The 25,811-nt window shown below is 41.0% G+C and overlaps 1 protein-coding gene across 4 annotated transcripts in view; it reads left to right on the forward strand.

Moving 5' to 3' along the window:
• The window catches only part of ZFAND6 (zinc finger, AN1-type domain 6), a 29,492-nt gene extending 3,996 nt beyond the window's left edge, over nucleotides 1-25,496 (forward strand). The window contains exons 2-6 of one of the 4 annotated variants that reach the window (XM_010190897.1): nucleotides 14,344-14,513; nucleotides 15,720-15,831; nucleotides 17,996-18,096; nucleotides 23,786-23,899; nucleotides 24,518-25,496. In XM_010190897.1, coding sequence (XP_010189199.1) covers nucleotides 14,363-14,513; nucleotides 15,720-15,831; nucleotides 17,996-18,096; nucleotides 23,786-23,899; nucleotides 24,518-24,666 — 627 coding nt within the window. In that variant the 5' untranslated portion in view covers nucleotides 14,344-14,362 and the 3' untranslated portion in view covers nucleotides 24,667-25,496. Of the gene's footprint in view, nucleotides 1-14,343; nucleotides 14,518-15,719; nucleotides 15,832-17,995; nucleotides 18,097-23,785; nucleotides 23,900-24,517 lie in introns of those variants that run through there. The other 3 variants (XM_010190898.1, XM_010190899.1, XM_010190901.1) reach the window with 3 other exon arrangements.
• Nucleotides 25,497-25,811: the final 315 nt, after the last annotated feature.

Consider the following 25,811-nt stretch of genomic DNA (forward strand, 5'->3'; position numbering starts at 1 on the left):
CAGAAGTGGAAACCATCTCCATGCCGAAGACCACCCCTGCTCAGTCATTCTGCCCTGTCAGGATGTGTTTGTATCACAGCACTCCAACCTTCAGGACATGGTGTTTGTCAGTCTGAAACGTAATAATCCTGTATCTGGAGAACGAAGCTATAAACAGTGTGGCTGACTTGGCAGGTCCCAACAACCACCTGAACAGTTTAACTTAGCCCAGGGTTTAAGACAACACGGCGCTGGTATGTCCCATGATTCATGATGCTAATGCATTTTTATCTATGTGAAGGATTAGGGAAACAAATATAAACGTAGTAATCAAATCACAGTGGGAGCGTAACAGCAGTGTATTTGAGGACAGAAGTGGGGTGTTTTCAGTTTGTTTAAACATTTTGTGCTGCATGTGTTTTGTTGGTTGGTTTTGTTTTAAACAAGGACTTAAGTTTTTACCATTGGTTTGGACAAGGCAGGAGACTAGGCAGTTTGTGTGTGTTTGACACTGAATATAATTGGGCTGATGAAAGCGGAATATTGCATGGGGAAAGCAGATACTTTCTGCTTGAGGTTTTAAATTATATTTGGAGTTGAGAGACAAGAGAGAGAACCACCAGTTCTGCAGACAAAAATGAGAATTTCTGTACCTAAATCGGTACACGCTCATGTCTGCTTATATAAAAGTCTACCTTTGAGTTAGATTGTCAGAATAAAACATTCAATGAGTTGTTGATCATGTTGTTTTTGAGGATGGGGTGGCAGGGGAGATACGAGACTGCAACGAAGGATAAAATTGTGTCTCTGTTACCCCCTGTATGAATTCAAGATGTTTTTCTAAAGCCATCCACAGAATCAAGGCCTTAGTGCAGGGCAATGTTACTGGGTAGGAGAATTTTCTGTGCAGCAGAAGGACCTTGCACTGGAATCTGAACCATTGTCAAGGTAGGGACAAAAGAAGTGGCTGTGTTTTAAGTGTTAAACCACAACGTCTGGAGACTGTTCTTCCTGCTTTGCTCCTTCACATTTGGGTAGGAAGCTTCCATGGTGGTTTTTGTCGCTGATACAGGAGAGTTTTTTAAATGAACTTCACCAGATTTCTTATGTTGGGGTTGTGCTATCCAAATACTGTGCTAGTATGACTTGCTGTTGGTTATTGGTGTTAAGTCCTTGAATAAAGTGATTTTGTAGGTATTAATTAGAATCAGTTACCAAACAAATGTGGTTGTAATTATTTTGTTTTATGATATCAAAACCAGTTGATTACTAACTTGCAAAAAAGGAAAGAAATGATTGCGGCAATATAGGAGGACTTACCTGGAATGTTTTTTTAGGGAAGAGACTTGAGAATTGCTCCATAGGATTGTGTTGAGTATCAGCGTATTTTTACGGGGTTTGTTTAAAGTGTCCTGGGAGAGGAGGAAGGCAGCATTAGTAACAATAGGTCAAGGTAAGTGTATTATTAGTGACACAACAAACAAACTGTCAGCGGAGTGTGACAAACCATGCAGGGGCTGAGACCAGTGCTGAGATCAAGGAGTATTTGTTTTGTTGTGGACTGGACTGGCAGCCCTGCATGAACTGTTTGCCTTCCTAGGAAGTCTAGGCAAACTTCACTTAGTGCTCTGTTTGCAATGTGAAACTCCAGTGCAGTGCTCTGGAGTAATTGACTGGCTTTAAATATTTTTTTTTTTTTTGAAAATAACAAAAAAAATCAAATTTCACACTCTGGTCACTTAGTTGATTGTGTTGCCATCCTGCGTTTGCTTTTCTCTTACTTGGTGCCTATGAAACTTTTGACTGTTACCTATGGTCCCTTACTGCAAGAATTAGCTTGTTATTCTGCAAAGTCATAATGTTGCTGTGACCCATGGTCTTAAGTTTATACCAAGTCATTCTGTATAGAAATAAATCCCTGATTAGTTGCTGCCCATGTATCCTTGTGTCTTCTACCTCAGATCCCCCACTGCGCAATCAGAGTGCTTGAAATATTGGTCTGCTCGGTTGAGGAATGCCTCTGTCCTTGCTGCAGCTCTGACACCTTAATTTCTGACTGTCAAGGCTTGAGGTGAAGAATTTATTGGAACTTCTTCGTATGGACTGATGGCTCTACCTGGTGAACGTCCACAGGGTGGCACATACAGTGTAAAGTGACCGTTGTGGTGTTGCTGGGTTTACTTAAGCAGCATCAAATCAGTTGTGAAAATGGGAAAATCTTCTCTTGAAGCCTAGGGTTATGGGTTACAATTAGTGATTTTTTTTAATGTAAGGGATACAGATACTTCTCAGTGTCACTGTGGAGTTTTTTTCTTCACAGAAGGAGTGTGAAATGGGGAAGATTTCTGGGAGACAGTGTTTGGGCATTGGGCTTTTGTTTTTTCAAGCTGGAGCAAGGACACAGTACTTGTGGAATTAGCCCAGTGTAATGCAGCAGCTGTGAATGCATCCTTGGGCTGAAGGGCATTGGTCTTGCTGATCTCCCTCCTGTTTCTGATGTTATACAATGAAAAATTAAAAAAGGGATGTATTGCGCCCTTTTTCCGTTGTTCCCAGGTAGAAGCCCTGTTGGCTGGTGTTTGTGAAGGGAATGGGCATTGTGATACAAAGCCACACCTTGCTGACAGTTGAGGTTCAGTATCTTCTGAGCAGATTTTCTTCCCTCTCTATCCATTCTGAAGTGTGGTACAGCCTTTAATATGCCAAGCAAAATAATTGGAGAGAGATCTGGCTTGTGTTTTCTATGTTTGTCTGCTTCTTTATATCATGAATTTTCCGTTCTCCAGAAAGTGCTGTTACTCTGTCATGTGTCGATCTGTTCTCTGGCAAAATGCAGTCACTATGGCAAGAGGATAAAAAGAGAAGTCAGATGTACTTAAGAGTTATTGTTCAAAACGCTTCTAAAAATGCGAATTTCTGTGTATGTGGCTTGAGGAAAAAAGGGGAATCCCATGGCACTAAACAGCTTAGCCCTTTTGGATACAAGTCCCACCCTTAAAGCCATTTATGGCTCTATTTTTCTGTGTAGAATTGTAGAAAGAACTATGTACAAAGGTACCATCGTAATAAATGGGGAGACAGTGGCATCTAGCCATGCTATTTTTAGGCTATTGTGCTCTTGACTTGCTGATCTAAGTGTTCTGGACAGCAAGTGGGAGAGACATTGTACTAGAAATGCATGCTCACATAGCTGAAGCTTGTCTGAAAACAGAATGAATAGCAAACTTGGTTATCAGAAGGGCAGTTTACAGAGTTGTACCTGGAGTATTAGTAGGTAAAAAAGCATGCCCTGGTGTTTAAAGCTCAATGTTTGCAATGCAGACTTTTACTTGAAAGCTGTCAGCTCTGGCTTTCTCGTCAGTTAAACTGAAATACGTGCAGTCTGTTCTGGATGGGCTTAGGAAAGAAATATAGAAAGCTCTGTTTTCTGTTCCCTGATGGCAGTGGGAAAAATGCCAGTTGTCCTCAATCAAGTTTCTTCCAATAGTTTTTAAGCTTTTCCTGAACAGTGTGATGACCTCTCCATCTGAGCAAGTGGTGCAGTTTTGGAAACCTTCAGAAAGGAGAGTGTCTCACACTGCAAATTTCTGATAATTTCTTAACCCCTTACCTACTAATCTGACACTATCTTAGATAGCTAAGGCAGCTCTTACCTAATTTTCACTCTGACCTCTTGGTGATGTGTGCGTTTTTCCTTGGGTTACACTCTGAGTGAAGCTATGCCTTAGAGTTCAGTTCTGGTAAGTAACTACATAGTTTCACCTTCCTCCTGCAGCACACTGTTAACCTTGACTCATCTGGCACAGAGCTGCACCATAAACCAGATACAAGAACCAGTCCAAGCTTTTGAAGAATGAAGTCTTCAAGGTATATCAGTTCCTGGCCCAGCAACTCTGTGGCAGAAGTCTCTCTCTAAAGCCCCAAATTGCCTGTGTCATGAAACCATTGCATTGGCTGCATGTATGTTGGTTGCACTTGGACATTTACACATTGCAGTGTTTCAGGCAGTGTAAGATGACAGTTGAGAGGAAACTAAGGAAAGATGCAAAACTTTACAGTGTGACCAGTTAGTATATTCATATCTTCAGTATATTAGAGATGGATAAATATCAGTTGCCCAGCATGGTGGCTGCTGATCAACTGTATAATATGGTTTGTGCAAGGTGTTAGACTTTAGTATTTAGACATCCAGTGAATTGTTTGGAATCATGTAAACTGGCTTCCTCAGTGATTGAAATAATAATTAAGAAAAAAACCAACAACAAAAGACCCCCTAGAATAGCATTAGGGTTAAAATAAAGTGGCACCTTTGAGTCCCTTGGCTAAATCTAAGTGCATTGCAGAATATGAGGAATGCAGCTTTGCCACAGGGAACATCATACTTATACCTCTTCTGTCAAACTTGTCCTTAAATACCCTTTTTGTTTGGTCAGGCTTAGCTTTAAGTTGAGTTCCCCATCAAACCACAGTAAGGGTATTGTATAATTTTGAACACTTAAATTAGATATAGTGCATAATTCTAAATAGCACAACACCTCACGTATGATAATCACAGTGTTCTTGGAAGTTAAGTTGAATTCAAGATGCCCTAGCCAGAAATGATGATGATGATGGTTTTATTTATTAACAGCTAGGAACCCTAATATTAGAGCAGGACCTCCCTTAGCATTAGGCCCACGCAGAACTGTAGCATTATAAGCTAATTAAAATTCTACATAGTGCTGTTTACAAAAAACAAATTATAATGTGTTTTGTGCTTACTGTCAGTTCTCAGCAACAGGTGTTTTGTTAACAAGAAGCTGTCTATTTTGGGAACTCGTGTTAAAGTGCCTTTTATCTCTTCTGGGTTTGATATGCTTAAAATAAGTGAAACTTATGCTGTATTGAGAGAAGATTACTTATTCACTGAAGCTCAGAAGAAGCGATTACTGAATGTGTATCTATTCTTTCAGTAATTATATGGGTAATCTTGCAAGTGTTCGAATCCTTCTTACAGATTATTTTTCATCAGTTTGTGGAGCCAAGCCTGTTTTAAAATACAGCATCAAAGAGTTTATGGAGCTGCCCTCCTTCTGCATCCCTTAAACTTTGGCCTGGTATCTTAGGGGAATGTTGTGATTCTAATTTTATACAACCTCGGACTTCTGATATGGTCGACTTCAATATATGATGCAAAAGAAGGCAGAATCTAGCCTTGTCTTGTCTCAGAGTACCTTTGTTGCCTTTTATGGAGCGTTTTAAAAGAAGGCATTTCTGTAATCTGACAGATTTCAAGTAAACTCTAAATTTATAGGGCAGTGTAGAAATATGGAGAGCAACTGGAGGATTCCTGCATTCTTTGGCTTAGGCACCTTAGTGCCAAAGTGCAGCTACGTGATAGCACAAACCTGAGAGGAAAGACAAGGACTCCTCAAGTAGCATCTGCGACTCGCACAGCTCGACACCGGTTCAGCCACATGTGATGGAAACTGTGGTTGGTGTGAGTTGACGTAGCAGACTGCTGACAAGTAATTACTGAGATGATCTGATTTTTCTAATGGGTGTAACTCCTGAATTTTTATTCCTCTTGAGCAGAGGCGCCAGAGCAAGCACTACCTAAAAGTGTACTCTTTTATTAGCATTTGTATCTTCTATGACAAGTGTAACTTCACGTAAGGTTTCCGTGGTGGTCGTGTCATAGAGACAGCCATCTTTCAAAAATGGACCTGCTGAGCCCTGTCTGCCTCTAGCCTTAAATCTTGGGTGATCTGAGTAAGTACAACCTCACATTCTGGGAGAAAAACACTTTGGTCTCCCTTCTGGCTTGTGTATGGACGTGTAGGACAGCATGACCAGTGGGTCAGCGGGCTGGTGTCCCCTCTGCACTCCTCAGGTACGTTTCTTACCATGGCTCTCCCAGAGGTACCAGTACAGAAACAGCTTCCTGCAACATGTGACATGCTCTTTTCTCGTGTTCACTTTTTTTGGTCTATAATTCACTCAAACTCTTTGTACAGAACAAATATAGTTACTGTGTTGCTGTCAGTGCTTTTAATGTTTAACTGGTTATCTTTATTGAAGGTCCTTGTTGTGTCTCGCTGTAAACAAGCGTGTCCAGCTCCAAGGGCGATTTGCTGTTTCTTCTCTTGAACCCAAGAAATGACTTTATGGAGTGGGTGGGTTTGGTTTTGTTTATCACTTGCATTCAGGTTGACCTCTCCAGAAAGGCAGCTTTGTCAGCTTAGATTTTCTGATAGTCGTCTCTGAATTCAGAGATGGAAACTTTAAACATGCTGGTGTTTCTCTTTCTGAAAGCATCCATGTACTTCTCTGGGCTGGAGCTTACTGGATTACCTACAAATGTAGTGTGCTGCTGGGGAATAAGAAGTCAATAAGGGTTTTCTCTCTTGATAATGATTCTTTGAATTTCACAAAGTTAGGGTACTGCAAAGGCCTAATTCTAGTGATGCTGCAGTGTTAGTCCTTAACAGCTAAGGTGTCCAAATGTAGATGCATAAATGTACTAACACTGGTAGTCGTTGGCATCTTCAGTTGTGTTTTGCTGCTTTAGGCTCTTATTGAATACTTGATAAATGGGAGAAAAATTCTTGAAGGCTTTATGTAGAGCCCTGCATTTAGCCTTCCAGGTGCTACAGCGGTTACCAGATGCCTCAACATAAAGTAGTGGTCACTTCTGCAAAAATCTCACCCTCATGTAGTGAAAGCCGTTCACTCTGTGTGGCAGCTTTCTGGAATTCCAACACTTTCATGAAGCTCCTTTTGTCTGTACTCTGCCTCTTTGAAATCCCATGTAAACAAAGTGCGATTCCTCCTACTAGTCAATAAAATACACCTGTAACATCACTTGTTACTTTTTTAGGATTAATCTTCAGTAGAGTAGTGAACTTCATGGAATTGCCCCTTTTTGGTATTGTGACTATATTAAAATGTTTAGAAATGAAAGACTAAAAACTTGCTTATACTTCAGGTTTTTATTTGTAGTCTGAAGTGGTCACTGCAAATAACTTGATGTGTTTGCATGAGGTGAATGAGAGTTTCTGAGGTGTCCTGTTTTACAGCAGTTAATCTTTGGTTTGAGTAATCCGTACTTTGCAGAGGTTGAGCGTGGCCACAAGTAGTAATTACAGTTTCAAAGTAATGTCTATTAATAGCGTATGCAGACAGGCATAGAAAGCTGAACCCTTATTATCAGTGATCTCCTTGATACCAGTATAGGATCTGTGCGTCTTTGTTCTGGCCCAGTAAGAGTGGAGAGGTTGTAGTGAAATGTGCTCTTGTTCCTCGGGTAACCTTGGGCACAAGAGCAGGCAGCTGTAGTTAGCAATGTGCACACTTCAACACTGGAGCCTTTGTCTGTACCAAGTGTTCCTGGGTTGTGTAATGATGTAACATTGGTTGTATCGTTTTCTGGTGCAGATTAGTTATGAAAGTTGCTCATGTTCCTTCCCTTCCTAAGACCTGAGCGCTCTCTTCTCTGTCCGTCTGCTGCTTCTGAGATTGCACTTTCTCTCACGTGTGTGGCCACAAAGTTTCTTTCTTTGATTCTTTCACAGCCTTCCTGCCATCTTAAATCTGGGGTTTGCGCTGTACGTGCAATGTAGCTTCCTTCAGGGTCTAAATTTTATTCATATTTTAATTCTTGTGCTGAAGGATTTAAACTTGCTGGCTACTGAGAATTAGAAGTGAAGGAAAGACTTCTGTAACTCCTTCCAACTCTTTTTGTAAAGTTTCTGCTACGAGGGCTTAATATAAGTGCTTGATTTTAACCTAAAATAAGTCTGTGCATGAAACAGAAAAAGCTGTTCAGCAAGGATAGACTGGAACATAAGTAGATATTGGATGACTTGTCAAGTGAGTTGGGAGAACACGTTATGTAAGTCTTTGGTCACTAGGTTGAATATTTTGTTTTCAATATTAAATCACTATATAAATTCTGCTTCAGTAGTTCAAATTGCAACTTAAGACTGTGTTTAGTTGTGAGCAGGAAGAAAACTCAGGGCCTACTGGAATGAATGGAAAGCTTTCAAATGCATCATGGATTCTCTTGGTGCTGAGAAAGTTGTGAAAAATGCAGCAGCTGTGTGTGCTGCTGCTGCAGGAACAGCAAGGTCACTGCCCTTACCGATCTGCTTGCATAGTTGGTCCTTAACCATATTCGCTTTTTTTTAACTCAAAGCCTTCTGATGAAACTGGGTCAGAGTGTAACTACACATGTAGCTGTGCTGGCAAATCTGACCCAGCTGTGGTGTTCTAGGCAGGGTGAGCTGTAGCTGAAATGACATCTCTGACTGCAACCAGCAAGCCGGGCTGAGCTGCAGTGACTGAGGCCCCTATTCAAACCTGCCAGTTCTTCTTGGCTCCACAGCAACTTGCTGGGACATGGTAATGCCTTAAAGCAGCTACAAATGACTGCTCAGTGAATGGAAAGTGGGGCCTTTTGGGAGAGAGCAATCGAGTAAAAAGAAGACAGGACTGTTCTGTAACTTGCTATTACTGTGTGAGTCGGGTGTGCTTTATACCTTCTGTAGTGTCCAGCTTCCAGCAGGACACCTGAGCAGCTGATGAAGCGGTGTCCTTGAACATGGGCAGTGCTTAGTTCTTCGGTAGCTCTTGCAGCAAGATTGAACAGAGCTCTGCTCTCAGGCCTTCCTTTGCTATTTATTTTGATAAGCCTGTAGAGGAGTGCATTTCCTACTTACTGCTTTTTTTGTACCAATATGCTTTTTCATACAGTGATATAAGTGGTATTGGATATCTGTATAGTACAGGCTGTAAAATTATATGTATTTTTGTCTACACAACCTCGTGTCTTTGCTTTTATTTGTGCCTGGGATGAAGCTTTATATGTTCAAGCAGTACAAATTACTATTTTTGCAGTTTCTTTCTTGCTTCATTAGCACAAAGAGGAATTGACCATTAGTACTGGTGCTACTTAAATCAATGCTGAACTGCTTCATTATAAATGTGATTATGGTAGAGGAGGGAATATTTTAATCACTTGTTAAAAATTGGATTCATCCTTTGTCAGCTGAAATCTCTTGGTGTGTTGATCTTTGACAGTGATGAGAGTAGCTTACACTAAAAGCTCTGCTTTCTCTTTGAGAAGCATTTTCAAAGTTGGCATCAGTACGGTTCAAACTGTGTCTGGTTTGGTGCTGCAGCTGAAGCAGCAACATGCTCTTTGGGTGGTCTCTTCTGCTTCAGCATTAGCATCTGGGAGGGATCCTTCTCGTACCAGTCATGAATATTAGGAGTGTTTGCACGACACAAGACTGGAGTAGCAGATATGAGGATCTGCTCACTCCTCTTACCACAACTTGGAAGTTTGAGGACAACTGGAATTCATGAGAACTTTTTCTTTGCATAGGAGAAAAGAAAAGGCTGCCTCCTGCCTGGGTTTTTTTTTTCCCCTTTGGAGGGGGCGGGGGAAGAGATTATTCCTAAACCGTGTGTATTTAATCCTGCTAAATGCTGCTCTCTCTGATCTTACTGATTAACATTTGCAGCCTGTAAAGCTAGGGTATCAGTTATTTGAAACTAGCAGCATATAAACTTTTTAATTAAAAGGAAAAGGAGGAAAAAAGATCAGTATTGCAGTATTTGCTCTGTGGGGAGGGGATGTACACAAGTATTTTGTTACTTGCTTCGCAGAGTATTGGAAGAGGTGGCTCTTTTCCCAGAGAACCTGGTATCCAAAAGACTTCCTCTGCTTTAGCATTTCCACAGCTTCAACTCTGCATATGTTTTGTAATTGGGAATGCACTTTATATGATTTATTGTGGCTGTTGCTTGTTACAGAGAATAACTAGCTCTCTGAGGATGTGCGCTGGTGAGGGAGGAATGGTAGGACCTGTAGCAGCAGCAGTCAGCAGCCCTTACAGATGCATGAAGTTGTCTGTGACAGGAATAATAGCAATACATAGACTTCAGGCACCAAGTTCATAGGGAAGGAAGGACAGCCTGCACAGCTGGGTGCTACCATGCTTCTAGTGACAAGTAGTTTTGAATTGAGAAGAAATTTATCAGAGGTGATTTTGGTTTAAGCTTAGCAACTTCTAGCTAATATAAAAAGAGGCCGTTGATTCCATAGTCTTCAACAAAGTGGATGTTCTGGGGTTGCACTGAGGGGCTTGTCTAAGGCTCCTGCCCTTCCCTCTAGTGTGCTTCCTTCTCATCAGTGCTTGTACAACTGGTTATACAACTATACTGTAAAGCAAAGCAGGAAACATGCTTAAAATATCATGAAGAGTTTGGTTGATTTTTATTCTTTAAGATGAATCAATTCCGCATTCATTGTAACAGGATGACCTATGAATGCTGTGCAAGCAGAGCTTGGGGGAAACAGGCAGAGCCCGGAGGTGTTTTCAGCAGCTCTACAAGCTCCACGTTTGTTTTGTGACATCTCAAACAGAGCAGGACGTACATGTTGCTATGTTGATCCCAAGACCTTGCTGTCACTTCAGCTGTGAAGTTGTTTAAAGTTTTGTGCTGAAGGCAAGCTAGGAGACCAGTTTTGAAACTCCAGATAACGTCTGTACTTGTACAGTAGGCTTGATGCTCAGCAAGGGCTAGCTGCCTCTACAAAGGGTTGTCCTGTTTTTAGCCACCTTGCTTTCTTTGTGCTGTGTATGTCACTTCTCTAGAGTTGGTCTTCTGTCAGATCAGCAGGCTCTCCAGTCCACCAGAACAAATATTCCTCTGTTTTCCATCAGATGGATGAGCCAATGTGACTTGAGGAAGGGGCAGGGGTGCAAAGGTGGGGCTGTGGGAGCAGTCTCGCCACTTTCACAGTGCTTCCAAGGGTGCAGCTTGTGACAGTCCACCACTGCTGGCTTGTGTGATGGTTGGGCTCGGCAGTGCTATGGATCTTCCTGCGCTAGGAACTATGGACAGCTTTGAAACAAAAATAATCTGAAGCTGAGCCAAGAACTGGGGTGAGGTGAGGTCTTCCCTTCCCTGAAAACATCTGTTCAATGATCTTTTGCTGTTCATGCCCACTGAGATGGGGACAGTTGGGCTGTTTGCCCCCTACCATGCCCGAATGATGAGGAAAAGTCCTTGAGGCGCAGTGTTGTCATCTGGACTCTGCCATCGTGCACTGGTGGACGTGTACAGGAGAGCCGTGTCTGAAGTGCGGTGGCAGGAACCGCCAGCGCTGGGATCTCTGTTGTATTTTCAGTGCCTGGTTTTGGCTGATGGTTCTCCTAATGCTTTAAGCTTGCTTTGCTGCTGAAGCAAGTGGTTCCACATGTCTGCAGCTAGACCCTCTCTCGTGCCCGAATGGCACACGTGACAAATACAAGCTCAGATCCCAGTCTGTGTTAAAACTCATTGGCAAGAGATGGAGTGGTTGGTTTTCTAAGGTTGATCTTTTCCCTGATTCATTTCAGGGCATGTGGGCACAGAGAGGGAGGGAACAGCATGGGAGAGGAGTGAGCAGCTGGGGAGCAAGAGCTTATTATACTGTGGCTTTAGGGTTCAGATAGATCAGTTCAACCATCTCATCTAGGAGCTTGCAGGCTGCTGGGAGAGGTGATCCCTCCTGGACACACATCATCCCTTGCATCAGTTCCAGCATTTTTCTTCTATAGGGTGATTTTTTTTGTTTGTTTTTCTTTCTGTGTGAACTGATAAAGCTCACTGAACTGTCAGAACACTTTCTATGGTGGTGATAGTGGCCCTTTTCTTCCTGGTGGGGTTTTTTTGGTGGCTCAGGGAATTAATTGGGTCAGTGAAGGTCCAGCTGAGCACTGGAGCTGGTGCAGGGAGTTGTGTGTGATTGCCATTTCTGAGCACAACGAGCTGTTGTCTTGGCTCAGCTTCTCATTGAACTTCATGACATCGCATCAGTTTGATTCTATCTCTTCTCCATTTTATTCCCCAAATATTAGCAACCAATGAAGGATCTTCCACTTCCTGTGGGTTTTATTAAAACTCTTCAGAAGAATCCCTGGCACTTCCCCTTGGAGATTTAAGTGCTCTGGAGCCTCATGCCAGTGGCTTGTGCTTTGGCTGGTGGCAGGATCTGCTGGTTAATGAATTTGGGAACTGGCTTAGCTGGAACGCAGTCCAGCTTTTCTTGTTTTTCTTCTGGACATCTTTGTGCACCTTTCACAATTTGTTTATTGAATTGGAGCAGACTTTTTTTACATCCGTGTTAGAAATTGTTATGTTATGATTGCGTTAGCACCCGCTCCCTTCAGCAACGGTTGTGTTGAGGAATAAGAGAATTAGCACTGACTGGCTGTGCTATTGAGTTCCTGTGCTGCTTGAAGCTGAGTATTGAACTGAAAGGCAACCATGGTAAATTTTGAAAGTTGGTGTGGTAGGGTTTTTTAATGTGCTGCTGTCTAAAATTAAAGGATTAATACTTGTACTGTGACATTGACTCTCTATTAGCCCTTGAAATATTCTGTCCAAAGTGGGTTTTTTTAATTAGTCTTTCAATCTTAAACGCTCTATGCCAAGAGTGACTGCGTAAGCTTTCATCTTTAAATTGGTTTGAGCTACCAAAGCACAGAGAACTTCATTTACACTCTCCTGCAATGGCTTTGCTGAATGTCGGGCCCAGCATAAGAATTGCATTCCCACATGAGCTGCTTGCAGCTTCCCTGTAAAGGGCTGTCCGGAGAAAGGCAGGGATGAAAGTGCTCTTTCAGCCACAAGTACAGTACTTCAGCAAAATCAAATTTAGCTGTCGCTTGAGGTCAATGGGGGCTTTGTATGTTGAAAGCAAATGGCTTTATATTGGGGTGGGGGAGTGCAGTCAGACAGCTGAAATAAGCTTAATTGCAGGTTGAAGCTGAATAAGATATTATCAGGTTTTTTTTTTTGTCATCTTGCCTGTAGTCTTCCTTGTCTCATATCTTGAATACTTTCTCATCCTTTGAGTACCTCATTGCTGTGAGCAGAAGACTTGACTGTCGTTTCTGTGTTGCTGTTAGCTTTGCAACCCAGAGGTTTGCTGTCGAGGTATCCATTTCATATGCTTTGGGGAAATAAAAACAAAATGCAATGGGTGTGGGTGTGCGAGGAGCTCGGGGTATTTGTCTAAAAAGAAAATAATGGGAAACTTGTTCGTATTTGGCTTCAAATACACCTTACGTAAAAGGAAATCTTTTAACCCTGGTGTACTTCTTACTGTGGTTTAATCTAGTTTTGTAACTTGGCAATCGGTGAATTCAAGTATCTTGAAGCCCCTTCCCCTCTGGATTGTATTTTCTTTGCTTTTGAAATATATACAGATGTTACTTGAAAGATTGATAGTTCTTTTTTCACAGTAATATTGCTTCTCTTCGCTTTGACTTGCGAGAATTAAAATTATTCATGCTTCAACCCAGTTGTTAATTGGGAAGTATAGAAAGGTAGACCTAAGTTGATCTTGAGTGAAATAACTGATACCTTGAGATACTTAATGAGAAGCTTATTTTTTCTTTCTTTCAAAACTGATACAAAAAAGGGCAAGAATATATTTATGGAGGGAGCAAAGATTGGAGAATTAGTTTTATCTCACGAAGTCACAGATGTTAATAACTGATTTACAAGTTAGACCATTTGAGGGTAGTTAGGAAGCTCAGAACACCATTGAAAGGAGTCATTTGTTGTAACTTCCTTTATGAAGGACGTTTGCAGATCTTTACAAGCCAAGGACAAAAGAACCCAAACTGTACAGTGCTTATGAAAACTAAATGTGAAGATGTTACCTGGGTTGCCTTGATATTTATCTCTCATCTCTAACTTTCAGTATATTTTCACACAAAACATACATAGCAGATACATGTACCTAGTCTCATATTTTTGACTAAAAGACTGATTTTTGTTTTTCTTTGCGTGTGAAAACTGTAATACGGGTTTTGTGGTAAGTAGTGGTGTTGCCCTTCACTAATGACACGGTGACTAAATAGTAACTTGCGAATTCATGTGACTATTGTTAATTATAATTATTATGCAGTAAGCATGTTACCATGCTTGTCTTTCATTTTGTAGTTCTCATTCACAGTATCAGGTGTTCAGGTTTCAAGAAGAATTCAGCGTAGGTGTCCCCCCTCCCCTACCTCCCTTAACTTACTGCTGGAAGCAGTAATAATTCCAGTATTTTCTAACATTACTTTTGGTTGTGGGCTATATATTGACCGTAAAATGGTGGGGCTGGAAGGGTCATGCGAAGCATACATGTATGGCTGTGTTGGTGTTATTGGACAGATTTAATGGACTTTTTGGGAAAGGGCATTGAGATACCCTCAAGGCATCTTTTCTAGAGTATCTTTTTGCTGAGCTATAGGAAACTCCTGATTTCCAAATGTCAGCTGTAAATGAAGGGTTTTCTCGGACCTTTAAGCACTGGGTTGTGTGTATCAATTGCAGGTTTGTAGAAGAAGGGAAGATGGCTCAAGAAACCAACCGTAGCCAAGTGCCTATGCTTTGTTCCACCGGTTGCGGATTTTATGGGAATCCTCGTACGAATGGCATGTGTTCAGTGTGCTACAAAGAGCATCTTCAAAGGCAGAACAGTAATGGTAGAATTAGCCCTCCTGGTAAGTACTGCTAACGTATTTCTGTTTAAACAACTCGAAATGACACAGCAGACAGCTACTCGCTTCCTGGTCATGTGCACATACTGCAAGTACAGGAGCATCAGTGCAAACCATTGTATTTGAGTATCTTACCTTACGGAATGAACTTGGGTGAAATGCTCATAATATAATTGTGCTGTGATTAATCTGCTTAGAAGTAGACTCGTGCTAATACGTTTTGTATTAATCTGAGTGTTTCTAATTTGAAGATAAAAAAATGCAGAAAAAAGCCTACACCAACACATTTTTCCTAAAATTACTGACAGTTGAGATAACATTTAGCTTGGGGAACGTCTGTGAAAAGCATTTAAAATATAGGTATTTAATTTCTACAGCCTGATGCTGAAGGATTAGCCTGTAGACACTTAAGGAATAGTTTCTCCTAACTTCAGATACTTTTTTGTTACTTCTGGCTCAATGCCCCATGTACTGTGGTCTTTCCTACAAAGCAGATGTCCTATTGAAGTAAGTGCTGTCTTCCCACATTCAGTCTCCAGGAAAGGCCAGAGGGCTCTTCCCCCATCAAGTTGACGGTAGTGCCCTCAAAGAGGAACCCTTAGCTCTGTTCACCTCGATCTTTAACTTCAGCATATTCTGGGGGAAGGAGGGTTAGGGAGCTTCTAAAACGTCTCTTCTGGCTTTGCTGGATACTGACCACAAGGAATCTCATGGTTCATTCTTGAAGACTTCCCTCTTTGGCTTTAATGCTGACTTTTAAAATTAAAGCAATAGCTTCCATTGAAATCTGCGGATCTGGGTTCAACAACTTCAAAATAGATCCTTAGATGGCATTAGGATGCTTCACTACTGTTTCTCACAGATCATGTTGTATTTTTAAACAAAACCCAAGCTTATGTCAGAATACTGCAGTTTATGCTGAGAGAAAGCTGTTTGTAGATACTTTAATTAGCAGAAAATCATAACTATTTTAAAGCTCCAGCTTCAAGATTTTGTGCCGTGTAACTTCTGGAGGCCCAAGGCTGGAACGTGATCAAAATATGGCCAAACATAGTTCCTTTTTGTCAAATGATGTTTCACGATGGTGTAGGCTGAGATTCAATTACTTTCTTGGCTGGTGCGATGGGTGTCGCAGTACAGTTGCACGGCATAGCTTTTGTAGTCCCAGGAAGTAGTGTAACACATTTTACATTAGTGTCTTCCTTCCAGCAACTTCTGTCAGTAGTATAACCGAGTCGCTACCGGTTCAGTGCACAGAAGGCAGCGCCCAGGAAACTCAGTCAACTTTAGATTCTACATCGACTCCATCTATGCAGCCAAGGTAAGCTGTGCTGTCCTCTGTTTTTATGTCAAAAGCTGTATCAAGGCAGCTGAATGAAGTGTATTGATACAGCGTAATTAAACGCTAGGACTTGTATTAGGAAAATGGGTAAGATTTAACTGCTAACTTCAAAGCATGGGTTCTAGCAGTAAATAGTAGCTGTCTGTTAGCTACATTTTGCATTCAAATGCAAATGCGTCTTTAGAATTTAGCATTAAATAGGAGCATTGCCAGCCTCATGCTGCTCTGCAGAGGTTTGGCTGGTCTTTCTGACTCCACAAGGTGCGATTGGTTGTGCATTTACCAAAGGAGAGCTCTTTCCATCCTAGAAATTTGAGGATTTTGTAAAATGGCAGGAAAGCTGTTGACTAGAGCTCTCAAATCTGTGATAATGCTTTAACGAACTAGTTGCTTTGTGAAGAGTGAGGTGTCCTAGAGCAGGGGAAAGGTATCTGAATTTTAGTACAAGTTGTGCTGCTGAACTGATTTCTTACTAAACAAGTAATTTCCAACCAGATTATTCAAGGAGACATAATGTCCTCTTGTAAATCACTCAGACTTACTGAGTGCTCTCCATTTGTAAGAGCTAAATATTTGTTTCTGTTTAGTGTCTGCATTTCAGTTTAGTGTGACACAACCAACGGTGACTGAAGTGCTTTGGAAATTTTTTGCGTATAAAAAGTTGGTGTGTTACGCTATGGAAGCCAACTTGCAGTAATATTCATTCTGATTTTCTTTTAAAGATCAGAGTGTAGTAAAACACAGGCCAAGGGGTAATTTCATCCGTTACTGTTGGCTGATTCTGTTCAGGCTGTTTTCTGCTCCCCAGCTTTTTATAGGAGGTGTTATCTCATGCTTGGGTCCTGCGTATGAACTGAGTGCTAGGTGCCATGCTTGGTGCTATACTTGGTCTTTCCATTCTGGGATTTCTCATTGGGGTAGAAAATAGGTATCTTACCCTGATACAACTCTTCTGGTATGTTATAAAAAAAAATAGAAATTAAAATCCAAATTAACGTACAGAGGTGAACCAGTTACAGTGCCTTGGGTTTGATTTCTTACACAGCCTTTATAATACTATGAAAGAGAGAGAAAGCATCTCTTTGTTCACTGACTTGATTGCTGGTTGCAGGAGAAATGAGTGGTTGGTTGACTTAGACTTGCACTTCAAAACAATCAGTGTCTCTTGTTCTTTTTAGTTTTTAATTTTTTTTCCAAAATAAAAGCAAGGATTTGATTTCAGTCTCTGGTAGTACTGCAGAGTTACAATACTCTGAGGAAACGTCTAGTAAATTGGCAATGCCCTTTTATAGGTGACCAAACCTGCAGTTCAAGACCTACGTGCAATTCTTGACAGTTAAAATTGTGGCTCCAATGCCCTGGTTGTGTCATGGATTGCCAGTAGGGCTTTGGTGCATGGGCTGCTGGATAATCCAATTTCTTGGATTCAGAGCGGATCCCTAAGTGGAAAAGGACAAACAAATTGGGCAAATGGGGTAGTGCTGCCTTTTGCTTGGGACTTCAGCTCTGTCTTGTTCCATAGCAGAGCTCCTGGATGAGCAGTTTGGCTGCATGTGACTGCTGGTACCGAATCTCTCCCATAACTGTGCAGAGCATTTGTCTGTGAGTTTTCAGCCACTGTGTGGTTTTAGCAGCATGGCTGATAGCGTTGGGAAGTTTGGCCAGCACCACTTTATACTGTGAAAATCTGAGGGGTTCTGTGTGCAGCTGCAGATGCTTTATTACTGGAAACACTGACATGCTGCAATTTTCTTGTTCATAGCACTAGAACACCAAAAGTAGCTCCTCTGCAATTATCTTGCTGACTTATGTTATAAAAGTTCCTGCATATTGAATGTTGCACTGTTGCTTCTGTGTGGAAGGATGGTATGCCAAATGACCCTGAAGTATTTTGTCCCTTGTAATGGTTGAACTGGTTTATTGCATTCCTTATGAACGCAAAAATGTGTAACGTTTTTGTCAGTTGATGTTGTCCACTATTGGTAGACACTGGGGGGTTTTTAAATGGTTACAGAAACAAGTGTAGAGTGGAAGGTTTTGGCATGCTCTTTCATCGAGATGTACTCTAATGTATTTCTTTCAGGAATGCTCTATAGAACATGGACATGCCTCCTGAAAATCATAACTTTTTTTTGCCCCCCAGCCCTGTGTCAAGTCAGTCACTTTTAACAGAATCTGTAGCATCATCCCAACCGGATAGTACACCTGTGGACAAAACAGTGCCCGAGACAGAAGATTTGCAAGGTTGGTGCTTAGTTTCAGACACAGAACTTACGAATATTGTTTTTGAAACTGTTCTTAATATAATCCTGTTCAAGAGATGGCTTATTCTCAACCTCAGATATCCTGTGAAATCAGAAGGCAAAAAAGGATAAACTTTCTTTTCTTAAAAGGCAAGGCTTAAACTGAAAACTTTCAGGTTTAACTGGTGATTTTGGCATCTGCCATGACAAGTGTGTTAACTGGGGTTAGGAATGCACATCATAAATCAATCTACTGTTCCATCCTTATGCCACAGCCATTACATATAAGTACAGTTCTGAGTATCTGTTACTTCTCAGAGTAGTCATTTGCAGCAAATATCACAGAAGTTTATGAGCACATTTGTGATAGAGGGTGTTATGACACAGCTATTATAAGAACAGTGTTAGTATCGTGTATAAACATGAAACTATGAAAGAACCTTTCACCCACAAACTGCAGTGGTATAATATTTTGACCCACTGAAATTCACTTTATCAAATGCAAAATTACCAAACCACAAACTCTGGTTGCTTGAAGGAAAATGGCTGAGTGGGTGATTTTAACTAAATTGGCTTAAAATCCTTATTGCTGGTCCAATGTGAAGTTGGTTTTTTACTTTGATTTTTTATTCTTTTTATGTCAGGTTTGCAGAGCTTAAAACTAAAGAGTTTTTAATACTGTTTCTTAGGAAAATGCAAAAATGCCAGATAGTGTACAAAACTTGCTCAGACTTGTAATCTGTAGGTTGGTCAGTAAGTATTCTGCCTTTATTTTTGCTGACACAGCTAAGGCTTCAGTGGGTAGAGTTATATTTCTGAAGAGTAGCCTTAACATAGGAGTTTGTGTTTTCCACAGATAAAAGATGTCATTCCACTTAAGGATGCTAAATATAAATTCTTTCATTTTACCTCTGGTACCAAAGTTCTGCTTTTTAGGTATTTTTCTAAACTGGAGCTCTCCCTTTTTGTAGGGTGGAATAGAAATCATTATTCAGCTCCTGTGCTGAGTAAGGCCACCTTTTCAGTCACACTGACAGTAGCTGTAAAACTTGGAGAAGAGGTTTTAATGCTAATACCACGTTGTGCTAGCCTTTGAGCTGTCAGTTATTAGAAATATGATAACTTTTGAGAAGATATATTCTAGACGTATGTTATACCCACTGTTTAGTTTGTTTTCTGGAGCTGAGAGTTCTTGCTGCCTGAGTTTTGATGACACGCATAAGGTGTGCTCTTACTATTGATCAATGATGTCTGGCCTTACCCAGCTTGAGAGAGGAGCAAGTGCTGCAAAGGCTTATGCTTCTTAAGTTCTGTATATTTGCACAGCAGAGGTAGGTTTGCAAGCTGTAGAATTTTAGCTGATACATGTCTGAGCAATACAGCTATGGCTCTATTTTCATCCCTTTTCCTGTGGCATGGGGAACCTGGGACATGCTGCCTCCCAGCTATAACCCAGCTCACATGGAAGTACGTCCCTTTCTGGGAGCCTCAGAAGTAGAGCACCTCAGTCAGACACAGGGATATTTCGCTGCAGTTTTATGCTGCTATGAATGTGGCATATATCAGAGACTATAAAGGCGACTTTTGTAAGCTGATCTTCCTACTACCCTTTTTTTTCCTTCTTCCTGTTAGTCTCATGATTCTTCATCTCCCATCTAGTGCCTGAATTAATCTGTTTACATGTGTATCTTACTTGCTTGGCTTAGCAGTAAGATGAAACTCTAGGTTTGCAGCATCTACTGTGCGTTATTTTAAAATAATCTTTAATGCTTGTGCGGTGAGGTGACTTGTGCCTGTGAAAAGACTTTTCTTAGCAAGTTCTCAGAGGAATGAAACTTCTTACTCACTTGGATAAATTCATGCTCTTCCTAATTTTACACCTCTAAAGCTAATTCTCTCTATGAGAAGATAAGATTTCTCAACTAGAAGTTTTGGGTTTGGGGGCATATTTGCATTTTACAGGATCAACCTATATCAGGTGTTTAGAGTACTAAGCTGTGTCCTGTCCTTTGTACCATAGTGACTTCTAAACTAAGAACAGCACCACCACGTAATTGCAGTTCTAAATTACAATCTCTATTTATAACTCACTGTGCCAGGGTCAGCCTCATTTGAGGTCCCCTTAACTTGCTGTTCAACAAAATTTTACTGGGTTACAATAGAAAGTAATGGAAGATTGGGTGAGTAATTAGGCTTTCTTAGATTACTATTATTTTTTGAACAAGACAGATAGATAGGACTTGAGCTGTGTGTACACACTCCTTGCTGTTTGCAGACAAGCTAAAACTACAAAGGGATATAAATCTCAAGGAGCAGTTCAGATTTGTCTTAATTAGATTTATGTATTGCAAAAGAAATAGAGAAAAACTATAGAATACGTTAAAACACATACATATTTTTACATTTAGTGACTGTGTCATAATGCTTGTTGGTGCTAAACACTGCAGAAAGCCCAGATACAAGGTAATGTGTGTCTTTATTTTTTTTTTTAAGTTTAATGTTCTTAAACATTAAAACATCCTGCTATGGATTTTTACATGGAGATAACCTGGACCTAAGGTGAATGCTGTTGAACTAATAGCATCTCCTTCAGTGGACCTTATCAGGGCTAGCTCAGTAGACAGAACTGGAAAGGGGTTGATTGATACTTCAAATTTTTGTGATAGTACCAGGGGCTCAGAGGTGGAGTATGATTATGTTACAAGTGTAGAAAATAATGCAGGATATCCTTATTTACTGCATGAATGCTCTAGGGAGAGAGGAGACATGCACAAGACAGATTTAAAACTAGATTCTTTAGGTAAGTGTGGTTTTATTTAATTTACCTCTTCCTAACACTGAAACAGTGTATTTTAGGCTGATTACTTCAGTTTAGTGTTAAACTGTTAGGAAGTGGCAATCTTCTGCTTAAGATTAACTTCATTGCATTTGTCTGGAGGAGTGGGTATTCTTGGTCTGGTCAGAGGCACTCCAGAGGTGAAGGTAGCTGGTAATCTTCTTCCTGTGGGAATAAGGAACCATTTTCCTTGAGAAGCTCTCCCTGGTAATACAGGGGTGATAAATGTAAAATCTCTTCAGCGTAGAGAACGGACATGGTGTGCAGCAAATGCAGAGTTGTGCCTGCAGGCATGTGAGGACTGGAGTGTGTTTTATCTCACCGGTGCTGTTTTCACGGTCAGTCAGAGTACACCGAAGTTCAAGCAGGGTTGGCACAAGCAAAGCAGTCGCACAAGCTCCTTCCTGCCTTTAGGAGGAAATCCAGGCCCTGCTTGTTTTGATCAGCTAAGAACACGCTCTGTAAAACGAGGAACTTCTAGCAGCCAGCCCAGCTTGTCACCTCCAGAGGAATGAGTGTGTTTGTGCTCTGTTCCTTTTTGGTTAGTTGGCAGCTTGTGCTGGTGCTGCCAGTGCTCCTGTTCTGCTTGAAGCAGAGCTGGGACTGGGGGAAGGGAGGGAATCTGTTCAAGCAAAGCAGCACCAGCATCCTGGAATCCAAAGTACAGCAGCTGGGAGTGGCTGCAAGCAGTTTCCTGTGAGCCCTAACTGGGTGGTACCGAATTTTACCTGGCTTTTTCCTACTGCGTTTCAACACAGCTAGCTTATAGATGGAGCACTAAAAACCAGCACTTTGTCATCTAAAGGTAGCTTAGTGGTTTGGATATTCATAGTCACCAGGATTTGGGGTCAAATCTCTGGCTTCTGTGAAAAAGCAAATTGAGATCTAAAATTTCTGGTTACTACAGTAGATACAAAGTGACTTGTGGCAGCAGTGATAGAATCTTCCCACTCGGCTCTGCAGTGAGCAGCAGCCCTTAAATATTTTTAAACCTTTTTTAGTGTGAGAGCCACACACACAAAGAATATGTATGTGTGCATTAGAGAGCCTTGCTATGCAGGGAACAGTGCCAGTTACTCCTAAATTTGGCTAATAGTTGCAGAGGCTTTTAGTAAAACTTATATTGAGTTAACTGGATTTTGCCACAACAGGAAATGCAAACTTGAGCATGTGAGCTGCTAAACGCCAATTCATGGCATGGAACTTTCTTAATGAATTAATAAACACTGCAGAGTCTGTTCTGTGTAGCACTGTAAGGGTTCATTTGAGTAAGTCCTAGCACTTCTGATACTTATCTCTCATCTTTTAATCCTTACTGCTTTTGACTCTTATCTTGCAAACCTTTGGATATTATCTGTCTGCTCAGAAATGTGCCCTTTAACAGTCACTAAAAGCCATTGAGCCTTTTTTTGCAAATTATCAATTCTTACAGGTTTCAGGACAAAGAAAAGCTCTGCTTTGTAACATAGATGGTGTTTTTTAAAGGATTTAATAAACCATGTATAACAGTCTGTCTTTGCCAATCAACCTTTGGAATATACTGTCTGCTCAGGCAAAGTCTTTGCTGGTAGTCGGGTATTTTGCTCCCCATTGATGTTGTTTGGTACAGACCTACAATGTTTTGATACATTGCGGAAGTGGAAAGTGCCCTTAAAAATAATAAGAACAGCAGCAACAGAGGCAAAACCCTCCCAGAGTTGCCCTGTAGAATAGCAGTGTGCTGGCACAGAGCTAGCAGGGAACTGCATCTGGGTCTTGGCCTCACAGAAGTCCAGCTGCACAGAATTGCCTGCAGCTTTTCCCTGACAGATGTCTGGGCTTGCTGCTGTATTCCCGTCTGTACAGCACTGGTTCTAGCTCATCCATCGACACTCCTCCCCGCTGGAGTTTGCTTTCATTCCTTGCTGCAAATACTCATAGCTTCCGTGTGCCTTACTCACTGGAGACTTGTCTTGCTGTGATCTAGCAATGACTGGGAGGCAGAGATTGGCTGTTAGCCCTTCTTGAAATGTAGTTGGGATTTTTGGTTTCTATTTCTGTTTTGTAATGTAAGGAATGTGCAAATACTTGAGGAAAAGCAGCCAATTTCTATTTTTGCCAGGGTCAGGCAAATACTATCGTTACATGTTTATGTTCTCCCACACAACCTGTAACCCATCTCTTTCAGATGTGAGGGAATCTTAAAGTAGGTTGAAAGTTTTCTTAGCAAAAGTGTCTTTAAAATGTGTTTACCTGCATCCTTCAGGGTTTCAGGATACGGCACTTCCTCCCTTTAAGTCAGTGTATCTTGAGCTAATGATGTCTCACCCCAGGTGGTGACTGCCCCTGTGTGGGGTTTTTCCATGTATACAAGGACAGCAGCGTCACAGTGGCAGAGATTGTTGTGAAACACAGCATTTTGTGTGGCCTCAGTGTTGCAGCCTTCAGCAAAAATAACGTTGATTCAGGGAGTGTTTACTCAACTGAACCTAATAAATACAGTGCTTCTTACAAGCAGATTTTTAGGAACTGTGACACTGGTGGGGAAACACTTAGCGTTGGGTTCTCTTCCCAAATCTGACAGCACTGAATCTTACTCTTCGTTTTGAATTATTCTGTTTCTTTATGGTATTTTTGTACTGTGAACTTTGAGCATTCAGTGTGCTCTTTTAACTAAACTTGAAGGTCTAAAGGAGGGAGTTCCAGTACCACTACTGAGAGTTCATTGCACCTCAGACATGGAAGCTGCAGCAAAGTGGCTAACCCCAGAACCCAGATTTACAATGTGGGCTTTACGATTATTATATGATAGAAACAGAGGAAGGGGCGAGTGACTTTTTTCCCCATTGTTCTTATTAACTTCTTTTAATGTTAGCTTCAGTGTCAGAGAACGCAGAGCCTACACCTGAAGAACAAGACAAGTCGCTTGACAAACCAAAACAGAAGAAGAATCGTTGTTTCATGTGCAGGAAGAAGGTTGGACTTACTGGTAAGAAATTCTGATTTCACTTTTCTTAGAGAGACTTCTTTAGGCTTTGGACCTTTAAAAGGTTCTTCTCTTAAGTGGGAAAATGGGGCATGGTCATCTCTGTGTTACTGATTTGAAACAGAACTTGGCCAAAGGTGATTTCAGTTTGGCTCTTACTAGATTCAGTCATTCATGTATTATTTTGTCTTTCAGCTTCCTGCCTTTAAGTGAAATTCATAATTCCAAGTACTTCCCTTTGGAAGTCTGCTTAGCTGAGGAACGGGATGATAGTTGGCTGCTGTTCACTAGCCGGCTTTGCAGTGGTTCAGTGAAAGGGCCTAAGAAAACTTGAGTTCTGCGAGGCGAAGATTCATAATCAAAGAAACAGAGCAGGAGGTCCCTAGGAATGTGTTTTGTGCTAGCGTATCATGTGGTAGGAAGGAATGGTCAAGTCAAATCTCACTGTAATTGCTTAAAAATGTGTTATTTGTGATTCTTATGCTTTCTGCAGCAGAGGCTCTTTGGCTGATTGACACTGGTGACTGAGATTAATTGCTAGTGAGTGAACACATTCAGGATTTAAAAGAAACCGGTGAAGTTAAGAATGTTGAAATGTCTAACTAATGTTTCTGTCCGCAGGGTTCGAGTGTCGGTGTGGAAACGTCTACTGTGGTATGCACCGTTATTCAGATGTACACAGTTGCTCTTACAATTACAAAGCTGATGCTGCTGAGAAAATCAGAAAAGAGAATCCTGTAGTTGTTGGGGAAAAGATCCAGAAGATCTGAACTGCTGCTTCTGCTGGAATATAAAATCCTTTGACCATCCGCAGATTAAATTGACTTGAGCTTTTTTCCTTAGTCATCAGGAATGTAGAGCAGTGTATCTTGCCTAGACCTTTTAATCATGCATGTCATCAGATGAATAGATTTTTTGTTTTTGTTTTTTTGTTTTGAAAATGACTCTGAACATTTATTTTCATTGCAGTTTTCTGTGGCTGAAGACTTAAGTAAACTTTACAAGTATTATCCTTTAAGATCATTTTAATTTTAGTTGAGTGCAGAGGGCTTTTATAACAAATGTGGAGAAAATATTGGAGGGCTGTGCTTTTCCAGGATAAAACATGCATGCGTTAACTTTGCAGTTTATTTTCTTGTTGTATATAGCTTTTCTCTGCAGCACAATTTCCTTTTTTTGATAATGCCTTGTATGGCACAACTAGTTATCAGTAACTGAATGTATTTTAATCATTATGGCTGCTTCTGGTTTTTTTTTTCCCATTAACGAGAGGTTATACATGTTCGCATATTAGCTTGTTTGCACCCTCTACCTATTTATGTATGAATCATTTGTAATGAGAGCGTGTGCTGAGATTGTGTGGTTTTGTTTTGGTTTTGTTTTTTTTTTTCATTGGTTTTTGTTTGTGTGTGTGTGGGGGGGGAAGGCTGTATGCACTTCATTGACTGCAGGTTTCATTGGGATTACATCCATCAGTTTGTCTGTACACAAATATGAAGAATGATCTGAAGTATCTGTGCTGTATTTATGTTTATCCACGTCTTAACTTTGATTAAATAAAATTTAAAAAAATTGGAGCCACTGTGGCTGTCACTGGCATCTATAATTTGGATTTCTCTTGCTTTATTTTCACGGGGATTTTCCATTGGTGGTTCCTTTACTTAAAGTGTATTTATCCACAGAGACCATGCGTATCTCAGTGTCAGCTAACATGTGATTACCTTTTTTTACCTTTTCACCTATAACTATCAGACTACAATTTCCAGAAGCTTTCTACCTTGCACATTGATGCATTCTGTACAGGGACTTCTCCACGCTTCCTGTGCAGTGTCACTCGTGCAGCAGCTGGGGGTCACTTGTGACAGTGTACTTAAGTTAGGGGCAGTGACTGGGCTGTAGCTCCACGCATGAGGTT

This window comes from Mesitornis unicolor, unplaced genomic scaffold, assembly GCF_000695765.1.
Source record: "Mesitornis unicolor isolate BGI_N332 unplaced genomic scaffold, ASM69576v1 scaffold13508, whole genome shotgun sequence".
NCBI classification, from domain to species: Eukaryota; Metazoa; Chordata; class Aves; order Mesitornithiformes; family Mesitornithidae; genus Mesitornis; species Mesitornis unicolor.